A 22,881-nucleotide genomic window follows, 5' to 3' on the forward strand; every position below is an offset into this window, starting at 1 on the left:
TGCCTCCCCGCACCATAAAATTTGGACCAACAAAATGACCATATTCGTCATTTTTCGTGGCTGCATTACGTGTTCCCACTTCTCACCAGATGAGGGTATGTCTAGAATCACTACTCGAACTGAATCTGCTCTCATCTGAGAAGAGCACGCAACCCCACTCCTCATCGGTCCAGATCTGATGCTCTTGGCACCATCACAAATGGTGCCGCCAATGTGCGGGTGTCTACGAAACACGACGTAATGGTCGTTGGGCAAACAGACCCCTTCCCCCATGCAGTCGCCATGCCACTGTGGAGCGTTGTGACTTCCCCTCTCGGAGAACAGTCATCAAATGAGAAATGCAACCAAGCAAGCAAAGGGCGCCAATCTTTAAGTTGAGGACTTAAAGATAAAAATTTATATTCAAGCTTGGACAGACTCTTATCACAGGGGTGAGGTGATAGTACACTAATCATTAAGCAGGAGAATTAGAAATCAAAAGGCTAATTAAGGCAGATTGATTAAAGTGAACTTGAAAAATACTATTTATTATATTTAATATGAATGACGACGGTTTAACGAGAACTGAATTTAACATATAAAATGAATTTAACAAAAAATTGAATGACTCTACTTCGCGAAAACTTGCAATATCTTTAACTCGCTTGCTCACCATGTCGTCTTGTTCTGCTGGTCCTTGGAAAGCTTCCCTCCTTGTAGCGGGAACATCACCGTTCGTCTTTGAGATCTCTTCATCTGCAGCTCAGTACCATTCCTGCCTTGCCAATTGCATCCACCACTAATTGGAAGATGACTTCAAAACTAACACTCCCTATTATGCTTTATCCCATATATTGGAGATAAGCCCTATGTCATAGTTAGAAGAACCACCTTGGGTTATATGGAGAGGATACTCAATTAAGAATCCTTCCAACTTTACTGAGAATGTTCTCTGAAGTTTCATTTCTATCTAGATTAAAACTATCTATTGACTTCGACTGGTTCAAACCGGTCTTACAGCCGTGCTGTACGTACTTCCTCATGAGAGTGGCTATACACACCTCATTCAGGATTTCTAAGTATCGAGACGAAGAATCAAGTAGAAAATCAAGTAGAAGCCTCGTTGAAGATCGTAGAATAATGTAGAGAGCGAATCAATAATAATGCAGAGAGCGAATCCTCGTAGCAGATAGAGCCAGGAGCTCCAACACGCCCTTTTATAACCTTCTCTCGCGCTAATTACAGGCCGCTACACGTGGTCCAATCAGATGACACTTCTCTCCCCACTCCAGATATTAGAGTAGATGGGTCCCACACAAGATATCAACTGTTCTTCTATTCATCCTTTCACTCCGTATCCATGGTAACATGACGCTCCTTTGAAAATATAGGCGTTGATCAGTTCGAATAATTCTGGTCGAAATACGGTAGCTTACGTTAGGACGCGTGAACACGTGCTCGCTTTTCTCAGAACTTGATGTCTAAATTTGTCCTTCCTTCCTCCTCGGTGATGTGGCAAGATAACTGAAATCTACTGCAAGTTAATTTTAACCAACTGTCGCAAGAATCTAAGTGAATATTAGGATATTCAGCCCTCGTTTATAAGTCGTAGTTACAAAGTAATGAAATGATAGTGAGCAAATGATTAAACATGAATTATAATACAATTACATACCAAATAAATATCATGACGTTAAATTCCTGAATTAATTACACATAATAAAATTAACATAATTACACTGTAACGTCTGGAACGTTACATACGCCCCCATGAGTTCTTAACAAATATTACATGAGTTGAGAACTCACACACTTACTCCCACATTGACTTGAAATACCTCTATTACCTGCCCATAACGAGCGACAGTATTTTCATACACTTAATTATATCTCACTCTTTCCATATCTCTCTTAGACTGCTTCCCATTGCGACTGTCTGTTATTTCAGTTCATCTTGAGGTTTAGATGCTAAGTTCTGCCCATCATGAGCAACTTTTCACTTTTGTAAGAAAAAACAAGATTATTCTAGAGAATATAACATAATATATACAATTCAGATTACAAACTCTGCCGAGTGTCTATCTGTCCTTTTCCTCCCCATCTCTCCGACATTCTTTGCTAGATAGCAGTAACACGTTCTCTTCCAATCTTTTACATTAAAAAAATTGAAAACATATGATACAAACAATTTACACTTTTATCACTCTTTCGAATGTTTCAACCTTATCTTGAAGCAGGATGCAATACACTTCACATAAATACACACGTGATTTAAGCTCACGGTAAAACTATTGCAAGTTAGAAATGCACATACGGGAAAATTAATTATTTGCCGTCGTCAGCTTTAATTAGCCTTATGTAACATCTCAGAAAACAAATAATATATATTTTCATGGCCTCACATACGGAAAACAGATGATCTATCGTTAATGAACGAGCGTAAATCTACCACCACACAAAACACCTCCCTTGTTTACAATCACAACTAGGAAATACCACCACAATTGAGACGTAAACACATACCGCTCGTAGTCTGACATAACAAGTAGCAACTTCCCCGAGTTACTGACCTATATCTCACAATCCGGTTCAGCCACCTCACACGACAGGTATCTCCGCAAACTACTAATGTTATATGAACCATTCATTACGCTCTAGCCATCCGCTAACTTGTAAGCACAGGGTCCTAGTTTTCTATGTACTTTATACGGGCCTTGATATAAAAGAAAAAATTTCGTCGTCACCTTATCCTCACTATTTGACAACATGGGAACTCTCACCAAAACCATATCACCTACCTCAAAGTTATCAAGTACCTTACGTTTCTGTTGCCTTTTACGTTTATCTCCAGATTTAATCAGGTTCTCCCGTGCCAGTCGGACGTAAAATTCAGCATTACGCGGTGGTTCCTCAGGCAAACCTAACACTCTCACTACACTCTCGCATTTAATACACAAACGTATTGATCCATCAGACTTAGGCACGACAATTAAGGGATTAACATATTGACTGTTTGATAATTCAATCACATCGTCTGCTAACATAGCTTGAATTTGATCCTCTACGGCTTTTGCATATTTGTGTGGTATTGGATACCGCGGTCCGCTGAATGGAGTCTTATCCAGCACAGAAAAAGAATGTTCATACAGATGGGTAACACCAGGTTTCTCGGAGAAAATCTCCACGTGTTCACATAACACTTCAAATAACTTGTCCTTCTGGACTTCATTCAACTCATTTCTACTTACGGCTTCTTTCAAGCCACATATCTTATCCTCATTAATCCACAACTGACACAACTTCAGGCCCTCACTAGCCTCTTCATTGTAATTTAACTGAGCCAATTTTAACGTTAACCAGTCAGATCCCAAGATAAGATCAAATATTAAATGCGGAATTACCAAACATATCTGAACGCTAATAAAATTATTAATACAGATCGGGACAGCTACTTGTTTACAAATTTGCTTAGACCTCTTTCCAACAGCCGTAATGATGAAAGTAGACTTAACAGGCATTTCCTCCAACTGAATACCCTGTTTCACTACTGACTCATACCACTGAGAACTCATACATGATATTTGGCTACCAGAATCAATCAAAACTTTAACCCACGCCCCCCAGACTTTCAATTTAACAACGGGATTGACTACTTTATTACTTGAATCTCCATTATACTGCTCGGGTTCATACAACAAATCGTCCCTAACATCTAGGTCATATGGTAACACTTTCATGGCAAGACACTTCGCTACCTTCATACTAGGCTGGAATTCTGACCTAACATTACAGCCTCTCGTTAGTTTAAAGGTTCCCTTCGTGTATTGACGTTGGACCCATTAGTACATTGCTCTGGCCTCCGTTGGGAATTTCCTGTCCTATATTCAGCTGCTCCGCTCCTGCTGTTCTGCTGAGGTCTGAACTGATTACGAGTTTCGTGATTCTGTGTACTACCGTTATGTCTCATTCCGTTGTGATGACTAAAGTTCTGAATATTCTCCGTTCTACTTCTAAGGTTACCTAACGCATCAAAACTGCCTAGTAGGTTCTCCATCTCCTGAATAGTTCCAACTTTTTGCATGCAGGCTGCTTCTCTCACCCTGTCCGGAAAATGTCTTAAAAGTAGTCTTACTACATCAGACCCCTCGGTTATACCATCTAAGTTCTGACAAATCATGACATGTGCCAGGAAGTACTCGGTCATCGTAACTCCTTCATGCTGTTTGTACCTCCCAAATACCACCCTTTCTCTCTCCCTAGCTTGTATCGCTTCATTCCAGAATTTCTCTCTAAACTTATTTCTGAATTCTTTCAGGTTCGTCATCGTTTGCCTATATACCATGAACCAAGACCGAGTTTCTCCTACAAAAGCATGGTCAATATTTTCCATAACGTCTTCCCAGTCCATAGACCCTTCCTCTAGACGCTTTTCAAACCGTTTCTCTATCATCTTAAGGAAATCTAGCGGGTTCGTTTGTTTCCCATTAAATTTAGGTAGTTCAATTTCCCTAATGTAGCTATTTCCTAGACATTGCCTTCCCGTGAAAACCTGTTTATCCTTTGCCACCTGTTTTAACTTATTTTCTGCTTTCTCCATCCGGCATTCTACATCTCTGTCTCTCCTATCAATTTCTCTCTCCAAATTAACCTGCTTCTCTTTCCATGTCCTAATTTCAATCTTATTCTCTTCAGCTATCGCAAACCTTTCTTCACTTGCCCGGGTCTCATCTTCTATTCTAAGCTTTACCGTGTCAATCTCTTGTTGGACGTGGTCTTTAAATATCCGTATTTCCCCTCTTTGAGTCTCAACTCTCTTATCAATACTAGTGACCTGCCTCATTACTTCCTCCCTAGTAGAGTTGTTTTCCTTCCCCATTAATTCCAGGAATTCACTTCTCTGTTCCGCAAACTTTTCTTCTACCTTTTTCCCTTGCCGTACATATTCACTTTCCTGGTCCTCTAATCGCTTATTAAAATGTTCATTTTTTACCACCAGCTCGCGTAACTGCCTACTGTGTTCGTCCATTCTCCGATTCGCTTCCTCCTTATTTTCCCTCATCTCCCTACTTAATTCAGCTTTAGTTTGCTCTAACTGTTCTTTAAGTTCATATTTAATATTCTCAATTTTAGTGTTAGTTTGTTCTAATTCACTTTTAATTTCAGTTTTACTGTCCTCTATCTTACTTAACATTAACTGCATCATTCCCATTAACTGATCATTATTATTACTTTCATTGTTAGTGTTGACTTCCGCTTCGCCCCCCATCCTACTATCATCTGACTCCATACTGACTTCTTTCTGCTTGCCTTCACTCTCCATACTACTTACACTTCTATCTTCAATTTCCTCTACAAGACTACACAACTCTTCCTCTGAACTCAATACATTATTGCCTTTTATCGCCCGTCCACTGCGCAACATCCTCTCCTCTTTCGTCTGATCAGCCATGACCCTTCCCACAATCAAACACTCTTAATGAAACGTGGATATCCAAATTTTGCCCATAATACGAATTCTGATATTGTTACTGTTATTAACTGCTCCGTACTTAATGATTTTCTCGCCACACGTTGGAGCGGCATTTATGTGACTTCCCCTCTCGGAGAACAATCATCAAATGAGAAATGCAACCAAGCAAGCAAAGGGCGCCAATCTTTAAGTTGAGGACTTAAAGATAAAAATTTATATTCAAGCTTGGACAGACTCTTATCACAGGGGTGAGGTGATAGTACACTAATCATTAAGCAGGAGAATTAGAAATCAAAAGGCTAATTAAGGCAGATTGATTAAAGTGAACTTGAAAAATACTATTTATTATATTTAATATGAATGACGACGGTTTAACGAGAACTGAATTTAACATATAAAATGAATTTAACAAAAAATTGAATGACTCTACTTCGCGAAAACTTGCAATATCTTTAACTCGCTTGCTCACCATGTCGTCTTGTTCTGCTGGTCCTTGGAAAGCTTCCCTCCTTGTAGCGGGAACATCACCGTTCGTCTTTGAGATCTCTTCATCTGCAGCTCAGTACCATTCCTGCCTTGCCAATTGCATCCACCACTAATTGGAAGATGACTTCAAAACTAACACTCCCTATTATGCTTTATCCCATATATTGGAGATAAGCCCTATGTCATAGTTAGAAGAACCACCTTGGGTTATATGGAGAGGATACTCAATTAAGAATCCTTCCAACTTTACTGAGAATGTTCTCTGAAGTTTCATTTCTATCTAGATTAAAACTATCTATTGACTTCGACTGGTTCAAACCGGTCTTACAGCCGTGCTGTACGTACTTCCTCATGAGAGTGGCTATACACACCTCATTCAGGATTTCTAAGTATCGAGACGAAGAATCAAGTAGAAAATCAAGTAGAAGCCTCGTTGAAGATCGTAGAATAATGTAGAGAGCGAATCAATAATAATGCAGAGAGCGAATCCTCGTAGCAGATAGAGCCAGGAGCTCCAACACGCCCTTTTATAACCTTCTCTCGCGCTAATTACAGGCCGCTACACGTGGTCCAATCAGATGACACTTCTCTCCCCACTCCAGATATTAGAGTAGATGGGTCCCACACAAGATATCAACTGTTCTTCTATTCGTCCTTTCACTCCGTATCCATGGTAACATGACGCTCCTTTGAAAATATAGGCGTTGATCAGTTCGAATAATTCTGGTCGAAATACGGTAGCTTACGTTAGGACGCGTGAACACGTGCTCGCTTTTCTCAGAACTTGATGTCTAAATTTGTCCTTCCTTCCTCCTCGGTGATGTGGCAAGATAACTGAAATCTACTGCAAGTTAATTTTAACCAACTGTCGCAAGAATCTAAGTGAATATTAGGATATTCAGCCCTCGTTTATAAGTCGTAGTTACAAAGTAATGAAATGATAGTGAGCAAATGATTAAACATGAATTATAATACAATTACATACCAAATAAATATCATGACGTTAAATTCCTGAATTAATTACACATAATAAAATTAACATAATTACACTGTAACGTCTGGAACGTTACAGCGTGAGATTGGGTGCCTTGCAGTCCTGTTAAGTGTGGTTGCAATTGCACCCACTGTTTGACGCGAGTCTCTTCTTGCCTGTTGCACAACGTAGCAGTTGTCTGCTGCTGTAGTTGACCATGGTCAACCCCCTCCTTTCCATCGGGCAGCAGTGCCTGTGGTTCAGAATGCTCTCCATGCATGTGAAACAATGCTGTGAGCAAAACCAAATACCTGGGCCACACTCGTCACACTTCGTCCTTCTTCTAGTTTTCTGATGATTCTTCCCCCGTGTGAACAACAAAAGTACAAGAATGCAAAAAATTAAGAGGGCAGAAATTAATACAGGGAATTAAAGAATGAAGTAGATAGGAAGTGGAGGACAACTAAGAAAGAATGGCTGAAGGAGAAGTGCAAGGATGTTGAAGGTTATATGGTCCTAGGAAAGGTAGATGCTGCATACAGGAAAATCAAGGAAACTTTGGGAGAAAGAAGAACTAGGTGTGTGAATATTAAAAGCTCAGATGGGAAACCACTTCTAGGGAAAGAAGACAAGACAGAAAGATTGTAGGAACATATCCAATAGTTGTATCAAGGTAAAGACGTAGATGATACGATTCTGGAACAAGAAGAGGCTGTTGATGCTGATGAAATGGGAGACCCAATTTTTAGGTCAGAATTTGACAGAGCTTTGAGAAATCTAAATGGAAACAAGGCACCTGGAATTGATGACATTCCCTCTGAATTACTGACTGCCGTAGGAGAAACCATCATGGCGAGATTATTCCATTTAGTGTGTAAGATGTATGAGACAGGAGAATTGCCATCCGATTTTCAGCAGAATGTTATTATACCTATTTCCAAGAAAGCCGGTGCTGACTAGTGTGAAAACTACCGCACCATTAGTTTAGTATCTCGCCTGCAAAATTTTAACACGTTTTATTTACAAAAGAATGGAAAGACAAGTTGAAACCGAGTTGGGAGAAGATCAATTTGACTTCAGAAGAAATGTAGGATCATGTGAAGCAATTCTGACTTTATATCTGATCTTAGAGGATCTATTAAAGAAACTATTTTAAATAGTTTCTTTAATAGATTTAGACAAGTCAATACAGGATCAAATAAAATACCTTTTATGGCAAGTTTATCAACAGTGAGAGGATCGAATTAAGGACAAGCCCACATACATGGCATTCGTAGATCTAGAAAAGGCATTTGATAATGTTGTTTGGACCCTATTTGAGATTCTGAAAATGATCGAGATCAGGTATCGAGAACAAAGAATTATCTACAGTCTGTTTAAAAATCAGTCTGCACTGATAAAAAAATCTGTCTGCAGTGATAAGAATCGAGGGCTTTGAAAAAGAAGCAGCAATCCAGAAAGGAATGAGGCAGGGTTGCCGCGAGCGTACCCCTCCTTTTCAGTGTTTATATAGAACAGGCTGTGAAGGAAATCAAAGAGGAATTTGGAAGGGAATCACAATCCAACATTGAAAGATTCAAACAGGCTCTCTGCACCTAACATAAAGAAGGATTTCCTTTCGGGGTTTATTCCCTCAGCTTTTGAGGTTCCCTCCTCATCCCACAAGGCAGTGGGTTCCATCTGTACTACCCCAGAAGATGGGTTGCCTCTTCCGCCAGCTCTCATCATCATCATCATCATCATCATCATCATCATCATCATCATCCTAAACCATCTCCAGTTTCCCGGGTGTGGTATATGAGCCTCCTCCATCTCATCCTGTCCTTGTACCATTCTTCCTCCACCAACTTGTCCCAATCATGACCTCTCAGCATTACATCGCTCTTAACTAAATCTATCCATTTCCTTCGTGGCCTTCCCACGGGTCGTCTTCCTTCTACCTTTCTGTCAAATTCCTTCCTTGCAGTTCTATTTACTGGCATCCTCTTCATGTGACCAAACCACTTCAGTCTTGATATCTGAATCTTATTTAGGAGAGAATTGTCTATTCCTACTTCTTCTCTAATTTTCTCATTCCTAATCTTGTCTTTCCTGGTTTTCTGGATCATAGTGCTTAGGAATTTCATTTCAGCTGCCTGAAGTTTGGAATTATCTCTATTGGTCAGTGTTGTGGTTTCGAGACTGTATGTAAGAATTGGTGTATAATAGGACTTGTACAACCGGGCGAGTTGGCCGTGCGCGTAGAGGCGCGCGGCTGTGAGCTTGCATCCGGGAGATAGTAGGTTCGAATCCCACTATCGGCAGCCCTGAAAATGGTTTTCCGTGGTTTCCCATTTTCACACCAGGCAAATGCTGGGGCTGTACCTTAATTAAGGCCACGGCCGCTTCCTTCCAACTCCTAGGCCTTTCCTATCCCATCGTCGCCATAAGACCTATCTGTGTCGGTGCGACGTAAAGCCCCTAGCAAAAAAAAAAAAAAGGACTTGTACAATGTCATTTTTGTTTTCATGGGTATTTGCTCATCCCACAGCAGGTGTCTTACCTGGTGGTAAAATTGTGCTGCCTTATTGATTCGATTGTTCACCTCATGTTTTGCTAGGTTGTCATTTGATATAACGCTACACAAGTATTTCAAAACTGGAACGCTGTCCAGCTGAGCTTCATTTAACATGACTATTGGTTCTGCTCCTTCCCCATACACTTTCATCACCACCGTCTTGGTCTTGCTGATGTTTAAACCATATTTCTTAAACTCCTCATTCCAGCTTTGTATTCTCTCTCCCAATTCATCTTCTGAGTCACTCCAGATCGCAACATCATCTGCAAATGTGAAGGCTTTGATATATCCGTGTTCTTTCCTTTTAATAGATTTCATTACTACATCCATTACAATAATAAATAGAAGTGGTGACAATGAGCCAGCTCTGCCGTTCCAAATCATCATCTCCACCTTCGCTGCCGTTGAGGTCTTCACCTGTAATAGGGAATGGTAGATCTGAATGGTTCCAAACAAAGAGAGGTGTACAACAAGGCAGTGCACTATCTCCACTACTTTTCCTTGCATTCATGGATGTAATCATCAAAGAAATTAAAGCTGCAGAACATGGAGATTTGAATGCATTAGTGTTTGCAGATGATGTTGCCATTTGAGGAGAAACAGAGCAAGAAGTCCAAATGAAATTAGATTGCTGGGTCAACAAATTTAAGGAATATAAGTTAACTGTGAGTAAGAAGAAAACAGTAGCAATGAAATTGAGTAGAACACCCAGCGAATGTGACCTCAAACTTCATGGAGAGAGAATTGAATGTGTAGAAAGCTTCACCTATCTTGGAAGTATTGTATCGAATCAGGGGAGTGGTAAATTGGAAATCCAGAACAGAGTGACAAAAGGTTCCATGTTCTTCTATCAGGTACAAACTCTAGTGTGGGACAAAGCAGTTCCCGTAAAAGCCAAACAAACAATATTCAAATCTTACCTCCTGCCAATCATGGCATATGGGTTGGAGACGTGTGTGTTATTGAAAAGAGACATCAGCAAACTGCAAGCATGTGAAATGAAATTTCTATGATCTGTTATGCAAAAACCAAGAAGAGACAAATTGGAAATGAGTGCACTAGAAATGACATGCAAGTGACCTGTACGATGGAAGAAAGCCTACGCATTGCACGGTTGGAATGGTTTTGGGTATGTGCAAAGGATGGAAGAGACTAGAACCCCCAGACAATACTTGGAAATGGCAGTACCCGGAAGGAGACCTGTTGGACGTCCCAGAAGAAGGTGGCTGGACCAAATAAATGCAGACCTTATCGAGAAAGGAACAACACTGCAGGATGTAAAAGGAGAGAAACTCTATAATGACAGGAACCAATGGAGGCATATTGTCCACAAAAGTCCTACCTGGCCTGCTGGAAATGATACCCAGATGATGATGATGATGAAATGCAATCCAAGTAGAGGAAATCAAAACCCTGAGATTTGCTGATGATATAGTTATTTTATCTGAGACTGTGGAAGATCTGGAGAAATTGCTGAATAGTATAGACAGAATCTTGGATACGGAGTACAAGATGAAAATAAATAAGTCCAAAACAAAACTAAGGAAGTGCAGTCAAACAAAGTCAGGTCATGCAGGAAATATTAGATTAGGAAAGGAAGTCTTAAAGGAAGTAGATTACTATTGTTACTTGGGTAGTAAAATAACTAACAATTGCAGAAGTAAGGAAGACATAAAATGCAGACCAGCACAAGCAAAGAAGGCCTTTCTTAAAATGAAAAAAAAAAAAAAAAAATGAAAAAAAATATGCTCACTTCGAATATTGATATAGGAATTAGAAAGATATGTTTGAAGACTTTCGTCTGGAGTGTGGCATTGTATGGAAGTTAAACATGGACGATAATTAGCTCAGAAAGAAAGAGGATAGAAGCTTTTGAATTGTGTTACAGAAGAATGCTGAATGTGAGATGGGTGGATCGAATCACGAATGAAGACATACTGAATCAAATTCGTGAGAGGAGATTGATTTGGATAAATTTGACCAGAAGAAGAGTTAGAATGATAGGGCACATCTTTAGATACCCAGGACTTGTGCAGTTGGTTTTTGAGAGAAGTATAGGTGGTAAGAACAGTAGGGGTGGACCAAGGTATGAATATGACAAGCAGATTAGGGCAAATGTAAGATGCAGCAGTTAGATAGAAATGAAAATGTTAGCACAATATAGGGTAGCATGGAGGGCTGCATCAAACCAGTGTATGGACTGATGACTCAATCAACAACAACTGTCAGCCCATTGTTTCTTCATTCTGACAGATGTTGCTTTCCTTTCTTCAATTGAAAACACTCTTCCATTAGACCATTTTTTTTATGTGTATGTATTGTTAATTATTCAATTTTTGTAGTCTTGTAGCCATAAATAAATATATGCAACTATAGTCTGGTATTAAATACATTTTCATTGCTGTATGTTTCAGGTATACCCCAACGAGAGACATAGTCTGCGACATCTTGATGCCAACAAACACTACGAAACCACCCTACTGTCATTTCTTCAGGCTTACTTATAGTGATTCCTGTCTTAGGATGGTAATAATAAATGACGTCAGTATATAATATATATATATATCTTGTATGTATGATCATTAGCCCCTCATTGTTTTTAAGTCCCTGTTAATATTTATGTTTCCTTGTTTCAAGGAAATTATTACGACTTTACTTAGACGTTTACCAAACACTAACATACTAGTTCTATAATAAAAAGTGCAATGTTTTTTGATAGTAAGACAGTTGAAGGAACTGGTTTCGTAAGGCTGGAAGGCACCAAATTCGAGATTGTGATAGACGTGTATTGTTAAATCTTCAACATATGTTGGACATACAGTATATTGTCCAAGCTTCTACCTAGTGTCCTCCTTAGATTGTATCTCAGACATTTATGTGGTACATTAACACAAGGTATAAGAAATTTGAGCGTATTATCATGCTCAAACTTCATAAGACTGTTTTGCTGTTGTGAAAACCGGGCTAACTTGGGTAACTCCATTTACAAAATAATAATTTTAAGTGTTGTTATTGTTTGGCTTTGTAAGCATTAAAGAAGTGATCACATGTGGGGGGAACTTGCTGTCAAATTTGAAACAGGAAGCACGTTTGATAGCTGATTCCTTTTTTAATTAATTTGTTGTGCAGTTTTCAACAAATTTGTGATAATAATGAATTATTTTTTTATTAGTTTGTGATCACAAACTGTTTCATTTTAATTGCTACTGGCTAACTTTAATAAAGACAAAGTCATTTTTATAGAAAGATAGAGACATAAACACGTAAACACAATGACAGGGCAGTGTGGGAAGAAGGAACAGTAAAAAAGGAGACAAGGGCAAACATAAAAACACAAAGGGACAAGGATAATCTTCAAGTCGATAGACTCGCTCTCCTCAACTCCAATTCTTCCGAATCCATTTATTTTTAGTCCTTGATAAGCTTGCTTCTGCTTCTTTTTCTTCTTTTGTGTTTGTCCTGAGTTTTCTGGTTTCTTCTCACCCCACATTTCCCTCATCAAGGCTTAAGTTCTGGCTCCTCAGAGTCACTGAAAACCATAAAAGTAGTCAGAGGAACTTAAAACTAATACTCATCTTCTCACCATAGGAGGTTGGTAACAATCATCCAATAATTTGTCCTATTTTGTTTTTCCTGTATCAGAGTTTCCGTATCATGAACGTCAAACCGATATAATATAAATAAAAAATTCTATTGAAGATCCACCTTTTCACCACAACAAATAATACATTGATTATTTTATTTCTCTACCCTCTTGAATATTGCGGGACATGTTTCATCCCATGTGGACACCATCAGCCGCATTCCCTTTGTACAGATTAAAATTAACACGAAGAATAGGTCCCAAAAAACACTACACAATTAACGAACACATAATTAAAACATGTTATCCTTGTCAAGGCAAATAGATAAAAGTATAATGAATCTTGTAATTTGATATTTTTCTTCGGATTTGTAGCACCTCTTGTTGTTGAGTAACACGTTGCTCATACAATTGCACTTATAACGTTGCTTTGTATTCTTCAAACCAGTCTTGAACCTTAAGATTTCTTCTTCTTGAATAATTTGAATTTAGAACTGTTAAAGCTGTTAAAATTGTGGGAATATATCAATGGTCTACTTGCTGTGAAGCGAAGGGGGTTTCTAATGTTGTCGTTCGATAAAATGGAGCATATATTTCTTGAAAGAGGTTAAAAATTCTGTGCACTACTGTAATGTCCAAAATCCCAAGCTTCCTTCCCACACCTGTCTCGCTGCTATCTGCTGTACTGACAGTTGTTCTCAGTCTGGTATTATATCTGTATATATCAGACCCATTATACTTTAATCCATTTGCCTCGACAAGGATAACATCTGTACACAGGGAATGCAGCTGATGTTCACATAGGACGAAACATGTCCTGCTGTATTCTCGATAATATAGAAATAAAATAATCAAAGGATTATTTGTTGTGGTGAAAAGGTGGATCTTGAACAGAATTTTTTATTTATAGTATACTATTCATTCACTGCAGACCAAAAAATGAGATTCATAACAATGTGTAATGTCGAACCAATGTCAGAGGTTCCACGTCCGGGATAATCTCTGCCCATGTCCACATTGCCTTCGATGATCGGTTGTATCAGGCTGTATGTTACAGAAATAGACTGCTTTCCTGCATTTTACATGATTTCTCCACATGACAGAGTACCTTCTTGTTGGTGACATAACCCCATAGGGAAGTACCCTCACACCAGGTGATAGAAGATAGGAAGTACTCCGTCCTGTTTGTAAAAGAAGTCTATGCTATTGACCTGTAGTTTTCATGAAGAAGGAACTGTACACTTTAGCTCATGATCTACTCTTTCATTTCCTGGTTCCAGTCTTCTGGGTCGGGTTGTGAATCAAGGACCTCCACAATTGTCGACCTCTCACCACTTCCTCCCTTTCTCCAATATTTCTTCTGTTTTCACTCCTCTCTTCTCTATACCCTCCTTCACTGTATCAGCTCACCTCTTTCTTTGTCTTTTTCCTATTATTATCTTCGTAAATACTCTCGTGGAAACTCGATCGTCTTCCGTTCTCATCATGTGTCCCATACCATTTCAGTTTACTTATCTCTGTCTTGTCTTGCAGTTTAAGGACAATTCTCTCTCTTATTTCTACATTTTTGATGTTATCTCTTTCCAATTATTCGTGTAAGTAACTTCATCTCGGCTGCTTGAGGATAGTGCTTTCTTCATGTTTTGCTGTTGTCCATGTGCCTGCGGCGTATGTCAAAATTGGTGTGTAATACACGCAGGAGAGAATTTCCTTGCGTTTCTCTGGGACGTCCCTGTTCCACACTGTACCCCTCCCTTACACACTGGTAAAACCAGTTTGCTTGCTGGATTCTCTTTCCAATTTCTTTGTTTATTTTTTCCATCTTCTCCCAGTATACTCCCCAGATATTTGAAGCTTTTCACAACCTCTAAAGATCTTCCAAACCAAACCAAACCAAACCCAAGCCCATGGCGCAACAACCCCAAAAGGCCATGGCCTACCAAGCGACCGCTACTCAGCCCGGAGGCGTGCCGATCGAGCTGTCCGGTGGTCAACACGATGGATCCTCTTGGCTGTTATTCTTGGCTTTCTAGATCGGGGCCGTCATCTCACCGTCAGACAGCTCCTCAATTGTAATCACGTAGGCTGAGTAGACCTCGAACTAGCCCTCAGATGCAGGTAAAAATCCATGACCTGGCTGGGAATCGAACCCGGGGCTTCCGGTTAAGAGGCAGGCACTTTACCCCTACACCTACGAGGCCGGCCTAAAGATCTTCCATTTACTGTACTTCAGTATTCCCTCTTCTTTCTCTGTTACCTCTCACCATCACTACTAGTTCTTATCCTTCTTTTCATCTTCCCATATTAGTATGTCATCTGCCTTTATATCTTTCCTTCTCATTGTTTGTTTTAGATTCTTGTGAATTTCATTCATGACTGTGATAGAGTAGACTTCCTTGTCAAAGTCCTTTTTCTTCACTGAACCATTTTGTTTGTCCTGTTTTGTTTTTCATACTACTTACACACTTTTCATACATGACTTTAATCATTTGTACTTCTGCTCTGCCTACCTTTGTTTTTTTTTTTTTTTTTTTAATCATTTTATCCCAGACCAGTTGCCGTGATACACTGTCATATGCCTTATCAGTATCCATAAATTTCATCACTAAATCTTTCCTGAACTCCCATTTTTTCTCCATCATGTTACTTAATCGAAAAATTAAGTCAAAATTTGATCTATATTTTCAAATCCATGTTGCTCTTTCTCTCCTTTTTTTTTACTTCCATCCTCAGTGTTCTCTGTAATAACCTCTCAAAAACCTTTGCTACGTGTGAAATGAGGGTTATAACCCTATAGTTGTTCCATTCCTTCCTATCGCCCTTCTTGAACACTGGGAAATATCAGACCCTTTCTACAATCTTCCCATACATCTTTAGTTCATGATACTGCACAGAAAAGGTTTACATTCAGCAACTCATGATGTGCTAGAGAACTGCGTACAGACTTTTGGTGCCCAAATTCTACGAAAAGTGGGCTCACCACTAAACACTAGCTTCATCTTGCTCCATTCGTTCCTGAGAATTGTAGCGAAATGCTGTTCACTGGATGTGATTTTCTGCAATCACCTTCACTCTTCCGGACAATTCTCCACACTGTTGCTTGTGGATGCCAAAGCTGTCGACTTGCTCGATTTGTTGATTTCTGTGGGCTTCGTTGGAAGCTTTCGCAGACTGGATGCTGCAGTTTTGCATTGTACGCTCCTAGCAGTGAAGTGACAAAACCAGTGTGCAGGCGTTTTTGAATGAAAAATTTCTGGTGGTCAGGAGCAGATTTATACCAGTACCAGAACAATATATTTAACACCTTCCTCACAATAAGTAGAGCCCTGCACGGATATACAAAGTATAATCCACATCCACGAATGGTTGTCTGCTGTTATTGTAAATATTTATTTTTTGCTAGTGGCTTTAAGTCGCACTGACACAGATAGGTCTTATGGCGACAATGGGATAGGAAAGGCCTAGGAGTTGGAAGGAAGTGGCCGTGGTCTTAATTAAGGTACAGCCCCAACATTTGCCTGGTGTGGAAATGGGAAACCATGAAAACCATCTTCAGGGCTGCCGACATTGGGATTCAAACCCACTATCTCCCGGATACAAGCTCACAGCCGCACGCTCCTAACCGCACAGCCAACTCACCTGGTGAAAATATTCAACTACAGCATATTGCACCCAAGATATTGAAACAGATAGATCTGTTAACACGATAGGCCTGATACCTGGCACCAGGACCCCTACAGTCACAGGTTTATTAGGGATTTTTCTCTTGCAACAACTACCAACGTATTGACCTTTGTTCCTTCTTTCAATTAATTGTGGGCAGGAGCCAGTTAGGCTTAGGTCAGATTTATGGCTTTATGGTCTCACGGCTCTTTTATATATCACCATTCTCCCTTACAAAACCACTGTCAAGGGTCGCTTAATCACAAGCAAAAATACCTGAGTGGAAATCAATAAACTTAATTATTTAGAAATTATCAGCAAAATTATCCGCACTGCCATACAATTTGCATCCACCAAGACACTAACTTTGTGTATATCTTTGCAGGACTCTAACAATAAAATCACAGAAACAGAGAGACCCTTTTTGATAGTAGAATAATAGAATAGTAGAATAATTGCCCTTAGCCACCATGTTTTGGCATTTTGAGTTGATGCTCTTTTGGCTGCCTGTAGATCGAATTGATGCTCGGTTTCACTCTACAACATGGCAGAGAAACAGATTTCTGTTCATGGCTGAGTTTTTATCAATTTTATCAGCCGAATGTACTTTTGTCCTCCTTCAAATATCAGACTGGCTCTTCTACAAGGTCTTCATACGTCATTTTTCCGTGCATTCCTGTCTTCAGCTGTTTTGTTGGTAACTTCTTGCTCCAGTCATCCAGTCACCATTAATTTGCATTTATGGCTGTTGCTCAGGTGGCAGATTTCCTATCAGTTCTTTGACTAATCTGTTCTTAAATGATATCAAGGAAGTTGGTAATTTATCAAATATCTCTTGATAAATTATTCTAGTCCCTTATTCTGCATCCTATATATAACTAATTGCCCCAATTTGTCCTCTGGAATTCCAACTTTATCTTCATTTTATGTCTTTCCTAGTTTTAAGAACGCCACTCTCCTAATGTCATTCCAAGCCATCTCTCCACTGACAGCTCTAAACATTCCACTTAGTCGGGCAGCTCGTCTCCTTCCTCCCAACTCTTCCCACCCTAAAGTTTGCAACATTTTTGTAACACTACTCTTTTGTCGGAAATCACCTTGAAAAACTGCTTTCGTTTGAATGTTTTCCAGTTTTCATATCGAGTAATCCTGCTGAGCGTCCCATACACTGGAACCGTACTCTTAATTGGGATCTTACTAGAGACTTATACAACCACTAAACACCCCAGTAATCATATGAGGAGATATGTAACTGTTATTTACAATCCTGTCTGTGTGATCCCCATGAGTTATTGTTATACCCACAACAGAGTAATTAAAACTGAGATGACTTTCCCTCTCTGTGAAACTTACAACCTGACTTTTCACCCTGTTTAACCATCTCTGTCCATCTCTCAACTTTTTTGAGGTTCTTTTGCAGTCGCTCACAATCCTGTAAGTTATTTATTACTCCACACAGTATAACATCATCCACAAAAAGCCTTATTTGTGCTCTCTTGACACTGTCCATCAACTGGTATCTTCTCCATTCTCTATTGCGCGATGCATAAACACATACAACCATCACTTAGGTTGCCTGAAGATGGTTTTCCGTGGTTTCCCATTTTCACACCAGGCAAATGCTGGGGCTGTACCTTAATTAAGGCCACGGCCGCTTCCTTCCAACTCCTAGGCCTTTCCTATCCCATCGTCGCCATAAGACCTATCCGTGTCGGTGCGACGTAAAGCCCTTAGCAAAAATCACTTAGGTTATTTTTATTATTTGTCTGAAAGGATCGTCTAATTCGCAGACAGTATGGCTGCAACAAAGACAGACTTCCACCCAAAACAATCTAAAACTTAAGGAACTGAAAAAAATAAATGAAACTTTAAATTAAGCACACAACAATAATTCTAAAAGTACGAAGAGATTGTAAAATATCAACCAGTGTCACAACGAAAAATCCACAAAACTTCACTTAACATATTGACAGGTAGGCCCTAATATAAATCCTAAAAGAAACTTTTCAAAAAAGTAGCAGGGCAACGCATGAAGCAATTTCATATCAAGACACTTATTTGACCTATTTATAATGAATGCTGTGGAGCAGCGCGGGTCCTATAGTAGAAACCCCTACTTGTGCTAATTTTCTGAGTGATTTATTAGGTTACCGTTCAAGATTCGCACCAATGTCATCTAGGTTTTCCTCTGTTTAAACTGTTCATGTGCGCACATGTATTTTATTGAGCACTGAGCCAATAGTTTCAAATTTATCTACAATCAAGTTACGTGAATCTGTGCTCGTGAAGGTGGCAGTTCACCAGGAAATTGCTGAACAAATTTATTGTGTACCCGTCGAGCGGACTCATACTTAAAATAACTTTTACAAACAAAAATACGATATTGTACGGTCTTGTCATGTTAACAGCTGAGATTCAGACTGCCAACTGATGCTTGCGAGCTCGAACATGTGCACGCTGCGTGCAAAGTCAGGAACGACGTGCACGCCTCCAATACTGCGGCTTACATATAGGAGAGTAAAAACGCTGCTTGGATGGTCTTAGTTTATATGAGAGACCAATTTCTGTTTTAAAGTTACCCCACAAATAAAAATTACAGGCACTTAAATCGGGGAAACGAGGGGGCCAAAGTCCAGACTAATTATTCGCTCATCAACCACCTGTTCTAAAGCATGCATTGACTGATAGCTAACACAGATAATGTTTGACAAGCGTAGAAATGTAACACCATTAACGTTCGCTTAACAAGAATTCCACTCGTAAACTAAACATTCATTCTGTACGTTACCGCTAACCATGTTCCACCTGATCAATACACAAAGATTCACAGTTGTAAATTATAATCTTACATTTTATACATTAAAATAATTAGTATTAGTTTTGACCCTTGTCAGGGTCATCCTCACCTAGACACATGTATAAAACTCAAAACCTATAAAATAGTCTATAGAAGAAATGAATATAAAAAACGTTAAAGAATCATGAATATGGACAATAATGAAATTTATATCATATGAAACCATGCTCTCTGCCCTGCCTAAAAAGCAAACATTTCCCCCAGTCCACCTGCATGGCAGCACCAGGTAACATGCCAGTAACTCCTTGCTGCATCTGCCTGGAGGTTTAAATGGGATCCGAAAGATGACACTCTACCACTGACAACGTTGTATATTTACATGAAATACTGTGTTTATTGAAGATCCTCAGTGGTTCAGGCAGCAGCGTGCTGGCCTCTCACCACTGGATTGAAATTCCGGTCACTACATGTGCTGGACAAAGCAGAGGCAGGACAGGTTTTTCTCCGGGTACTCCATTTTTCCCTGTCATCTTTCATTCCAGCAACACTCTCCAATATCATTTCATCTGTCAGTCATTAATCATTGCTTCAGAGGAGTGCTTCAGGCTTCGGCAGCCGGTACAATTCCTATCCTCGCCACTAGATGGGGGGCTTCAATCATTCAATTCCTGTTCCAGTTGAATGACTGGAAACAGGCTATGGGTCAATAAACTGTGTGTATTAAAGAAAATCAAAGTTTATATTTTGAGGTGGTGCCTTGTTGGATAATTTTCAAACTCTCAAGATGAATTTGTGCCTTTCTCACTTATGAAATTAGATCCTTCAATTATTTGTCTCAATTTCATGCCAGGGAATGTGTTATTTGTAAATACAGTTTAAGTATTATGGGTATGTGATGGTTTGAATGTATAAATTCTTAATTTTTATTACACATATTCTGTCTTCTCTGCCAAGTTTATTGAGAGAAAAGCATATTGAGAATTATGTAACATGTTGTCGTATCATAAATCATTGGTCTGGTTTGTTTTTTTATCAAGTGTTTTATTGAATTATTGTATAGGTGTGGAAGTGTGTGTGTATTTATATGAACAAGGCTGATACAAGGATTGAACGTGACCCTCGTCATAGCTGACATAGGTAAATAGTTTAGCACTAAATATATGGGTAGTCTTTTGTGATAACAGCTGTGAATACTATGCCCCTCTTATTGTGTTAGAAAATAGTTAGAAATTGACATGCAGGGAGTTATGCCAAGCCCTGTCAACTCACTGCACATGTTTGCAACAATGCTATTCTTCGATCAGATATATTTGATAAGCCATTTTGTGTTTGTGAATACTAGAGCCATGCATTGAGCAAGTCTGGGCTATTTCCGCATCCACTTCGACCTCCCAGCACGTTTGGTCAGAAAACAAACAGAACCCCTTGTGGGTTGGGGACACAGACGAAGAATGCACCCACGGTGTCCCCTGCCTGTTGTAAGAGGTGACTAAAAGGGGCAACCAAGTGAGGATTGAATTAGAACCATGAGACCACTTGTAATTAGTACCATCACGCGAGGAACACCATGGGTCGCCTTTACTTGCGAGTAGTACCACTATGCAAGGTACACAAGAGAGTAGCAAGAGAGGGTGAATCAGTATGGGTTTTACACTAGCCGTGATTAGTACCATTGTGAGAAACACCATGGGTCTGGGCATTGCCTGTGATTAGTACCATTGTGAGAAACACCACGGGTCTGGGAGTTTTCGAGCTGCTCGATCTGTCCAGGCTCATTGCTGATTTTTGTGATTAGCAGGGCCCGGATTTTGATTACCTAAAAATGTTTAAAAAATGACTTATAAAATGACTGCAAATATCCCATAAAATAGCCTGAAAACTTTAAAAAATTACCTAACAACAGACATAATTTCATCACTCAAAAAATGCGGACAAACTACATCATTGTATGTTGAAATGATTTAAATAGGTACCTAATATAATCTATATATTTAAAAAAATTATGAAAAATGACATCCATCAGTCCAGCCATTCTATCCGGTCGATTTCCTTCATTCTTTTTTTAACTGAAAGGTATTCATGCGCAGATTTGTCATCAGGTACTATAAATCTCTTAACTTCCGCCTTCCTCAAATTATTTGACTTTTTCAATTTTTTGTCTCTTTGAAGCAATCATATCTTATGTTCTAATTGAGGTACGGAGTTCGTTTTGGCCTATGAACACTCAGTGGATCAAGCTCTTTCATTTCAGCTCTTAACTATTCAAATTGGTTGATTCTGAGGAAAGTTATGAGTGCACATTCAATTTGACGTCTCATTTCTTCAACATTTTTTCTCATTGAAGCAATCATATCTTTTGTTCTAATTGAGATATGCAGTTTGTTTTGGTCTAAAAACACTCAGTGGATCAAGCGGTTTCATTTTTATAACTACTTAAATTGGTAGATTCTGAGAAAAGTTATGAGTACATTTGTCTCCATGACGAAGATCTTTGAAGGACTTTTTAACAGTTCGACGCGTAGTGTTGTTCCAAGCAACGTTTAATTCAATTTCTTTGTGTGATGTATTTTCAAGTGTTTTGTTGACATAATATTACATTCTATTACCACAGCAGATCATGTGCTTTATTTCATTAACTCGAAACTTAGCAAATACATTCGTGAGGATGGTAACGAATAACACCATACTTTGTACATTGAGGCCGGAGCTAGCGTGAAACTGCAGGTTTAATTATTATTTGACAAATTTCAACGTCTGCGGATGCTATTGTATCATACTTGAAGTGCACTAAATCATTGTATATAAGTTCTTCTTCAATGCCAATAATGCTGAAATCTTCATCTGCCAAAATCTGAGAGATGGAGCACAAAACGTTAAAACCCTAGTTCTTGTCAAGAACACGTTTCAGTTTGTCTGACACTGCCACACCAGAATTGCCATGAATGCATTTTAATTCTTCTGTGGCTGTTCTGACTAAATTGATCATTATTTCTAGAGGCATGCCTCTCTCCTGAAAACGGAACCTGGCAGAACCAACACTGGTAGGTGTGCTGATTTCCTGCACAACTGGAAGAAAATAACTTCTGCAAGTTGTGTCCGTGGCGCAGAAAAGCAGACTGTTCACAATATAGTCCAAGAATGTCCTCTGAGAGCTTTCCCTGGAGACCCAGCAGAGTTCCTGGTTATGACAGAATTAATAGACCACATTCATGACCTGAATATTAGTTTGTAATTTTATTATGAGATGATCTGTATATTAAAAGAGTTTACTAAAAACAGCATTGGCAGATTCGTTCGTCCATTCTGCTGGACCAATTTGCTTCATTTCCATTTTATTCTCTCTGGAATTACCTGCTGGTGAATCAGGAGACAT

General features: G+C 39.3%; 1 protein-coding gene across 1 annotated transcript in view; it reads left to right on the plus strand.

Annotated features, from left to right (window-relative positions):
* LOC136884341 (dipeptidyl peptidase 9) overlaps positions 1–22,881 on the plus strand; it is a 143,145-nt gene that overhangs the window by 83,098 nt on the left and 37,166 nt on the right. The window contains exon 18 of the mRNA XM_068229935.1: positions 11,880–12,006. Coding sequence (XP_068086036.1) covers positions 11,880–11,972 — 93 coding nt within the window. The 3' untranslated portion in view covers positions 11,973–12,006. The remainder of the gene's footprint in view (positions 1–11,879; positions 12,007–22,881) is intronic.

This window comes from Anabrus simplex, chromosome 12 (genome assembly GCF_040414725.1).
Source record: "Anabrus simplex isolate iqAnaSimp1 chromosome 12, ASM4041472v1, whole genome shotgun sequence".
Classification (NCBI taxonomy): Eukaryota; Metazoa; Arthropoda; class Insecta; order Orthoptera; family Tettigoniidae; genus Anabrus; species Anabrus simplex.